General features: G+C 31.1%; 1 protein-coding gene across 3 annotated transcripts in view; it reads left to right on the forward strand.

Moving 5' to 3' along the window:
• LOC137622761 (uncharacterized) overlaps positions 1-2,500 on the forward strand; it is a 41,299-nt gene that overhangs the window by 33,010 nt on the left and 5,789 nt on the right. For 2 of the 3 annotated variants that reach the window (XM_068353350.1, XM_068353349.1), the window contains 3 exons: positions 1,014-1,085; positions 1,362-1,427; positions 1,970-2,086. In XM_068353350.1, the coding sequence (XP_068209451.1) occupies positions 1,014-1,085; positions 1,362-1,427; positions 1,970-2,086 (255 nt within the window). The remainder of the gene's footprint in view (positions 1-1,013; positions 1,086-1,361; positions 1,428-1,969; positions 2,087-2,500) is intronic. The other variant, XM_068353351.1, reaches the window with a different exon arrangement.

Here is a 2,500-nt window from a genome sequence, read left to right on the forward strand (position 1 = left end):
TACCGTCCAAAGACTTAAGAGTCTCTATTGCTTCTTTTACAAAGTAAAATACACATCAGTATTTGAGATATTTTTATTTTTAGATGTGCAGCAGAGACTCGGGAATCATGAAACTAATTTTCAGGTTAATCTTCCATATATTTAGAGTAAATTGATTTTTCTATGCATATTTCCTACCCTAATCACCATACTTGTGTAAGATAATTCGATGCATACTATTTTATTGCAATTAAAGTTCTTAATAAAAAAAAATTTCCAGAACATGATAATAAACTGGAACTCGTGAAAGGAACTTGTTATTCCAGCATTTTTTTTATCCTTCTAATATTTGTATCTTTTTATCTGGATGAGACATTTTTAGAATAATTTAGAATTAGTAAGAAAATTTAATCCTTCTTTGGATATCTTTTTCGTGGAGATCATCAACTTTTAGAACAAATAATAGAATTCTGACATTATAATCAATATTTTGTTGTCTTTTCCTCAGGTGTAGAAGTAAACCATCGAGAATATGTTGTGGAAAATATTAAGAAAAAAAAAATGTGGGTAGATTTTTCATTTAGGCGATATGCCTTTTTAATTATCACTCGCTGCATTCGAGTATAAACAGAGAATTTTACATGTAACATGAAGTGGATAATGATGTATGAATGTCTTTATATATTTAAATAATTATTTCTGTTGTTTATTTGTTTGGAATTTTGAACGTTCTCTGAAATACAGTAAAACAGAAAATGGTAGAACAGGTATTCATAAAGTTATTCTAACTATGATAGATACTTTCTAATCCACATAGGAATCACTAAGTACTCTTACATAGAGTGAACACGTCTGAATAGATTCGCTTCTCTTATCTAAATAATTCTTATCATAAAATCTGGAATAATTTTCAATAAAGAGCTTATTACCATGGTTGAAATATTGAATCGATTTATGATAATAATGCTCTCCATCCCCTGAATCTTCTTTCTCTATTTAGAAGATCTTGCATAAAACCTCCTTTTCTATATCAGGGCTCAGCCGAGAGAGAGGACAGTGCCTCAGAGGGGAAGACTTGGAACACTTGACTATTGTATCAGCAGCAGGTAAGTTCTCTTTAGTTAGTGATAGTGATTCTTGAAATGTATAGTTCAAAGAAGATAGAAATGACATCCTTATAATATTGCAAAGTGGAATATTGACCCTCACTTGTCTGATTAATATCCTCAATATATTTGTTGATTTTGTTCTTGTTCATTTGGTTTCTTAATCACATGGTGGAGTAGAGCCGTATCTCTTTGTGTTATTCATTGATCAATTAGAGAAGATTTCAGAGAGTACAATAACCATATGTCGTTTAAGGGATTTTTTCTTGTCCCCAGCTCATGAAGAAATCAAGTCTTTTGTTCACGAAGAGATTTCAGGAGTCATCTCTTTGGCAGAAAAAGGTCAGTTAATAAACACTTATAGCATTGATCTCTCCATATCCACCTTCACTTTACCTCGCCAGCTAATTCTCTACCTCCCTTTCTATCTTACCAAACCCTCCTAATAGGTTCCTCCAATGCTCTCCTCATATCTCATCATACATCACCTCCATAATCTGTACTATGCCTCTCATTCTTCTTATTTTACCATTTTATAATAATTTAAATAGTGAAATTCCATAATCACCTCCAGTAATCTCATCTCCTAAGATTTGCTTACTCTTTTCTACCCAGAGCCCATGTTACCAATCATGCATTAATACTGGCCTTATAACTGTGTTATTAGATATTAACATTTAGCTCAAAGAAGTCATGAAATTAATGAAATTAAGCAAACCTCTAGAACCTTAAAATTGACAGGAAAATCTATTCCTTAGACTTTGCTAATTTAAGAAAAAATAGTTTATTTTTATATACCTTATTGAAAAGAAAATTGAAATCACGTTATAAGTAGATATGTAATTCAATGCCAAATCCGTGACGGTGATGTTTTCTTACAACAGACGAGTGCTCAGAAGAAAGTGTTATTTGCGGTCAGTTAGGTACCTGCGAGAACACCCTGTTCAGCTTCACCTGCTCTTGTCCTTCTGGTTTCACTTGGGATGGTTCAGAATGCAAAGGTGAGACACAATGTACAACTTTATGTTATCCTTTTCAAAGAACTATTTTCATTTGCTACAATAATTTAGCCTGGAATTAACACATGACTGGTTTTATCCATATTTGTGGTCAAATTGATATTCTTTTACTCATCTTGTGTTTTCTTTTCTCGATTTATTTAGGTGCTTTTCTCTATTCGGCTAATTGTTTAATATATCCGTTTTTTATTATTATGTTCATAGTAATAACTATTCATTTCCAATTAATTTTTTTATTATTATTGATATGAAATTCTTATTATCTTTATAATGACAACTATTTATTACAAACTTCCCCCTTACGTTATCATCTAGACTCGTGGACAGAGAAGGGAATTAAAATAATAAAAAATTACATTAATATATTTCTTAAAATTAAAACGCTTAACGCAAAAA

Source organism: Palaemon carinicauda, chromosome 29 (assembly GCF_036898095.1).
Source record: "Palaemon carinicauda isolate YSFRI2023 chromosome 29, ASM3689809v2, whole genome shotgun sequence".
Classification (NCBI taxonomy): Eukaryota; Metazoa; Arthropoda; class Malacostraca; order Decapoda; family Palaemonidae; genus Palaemon; species Palaemon carinicauda.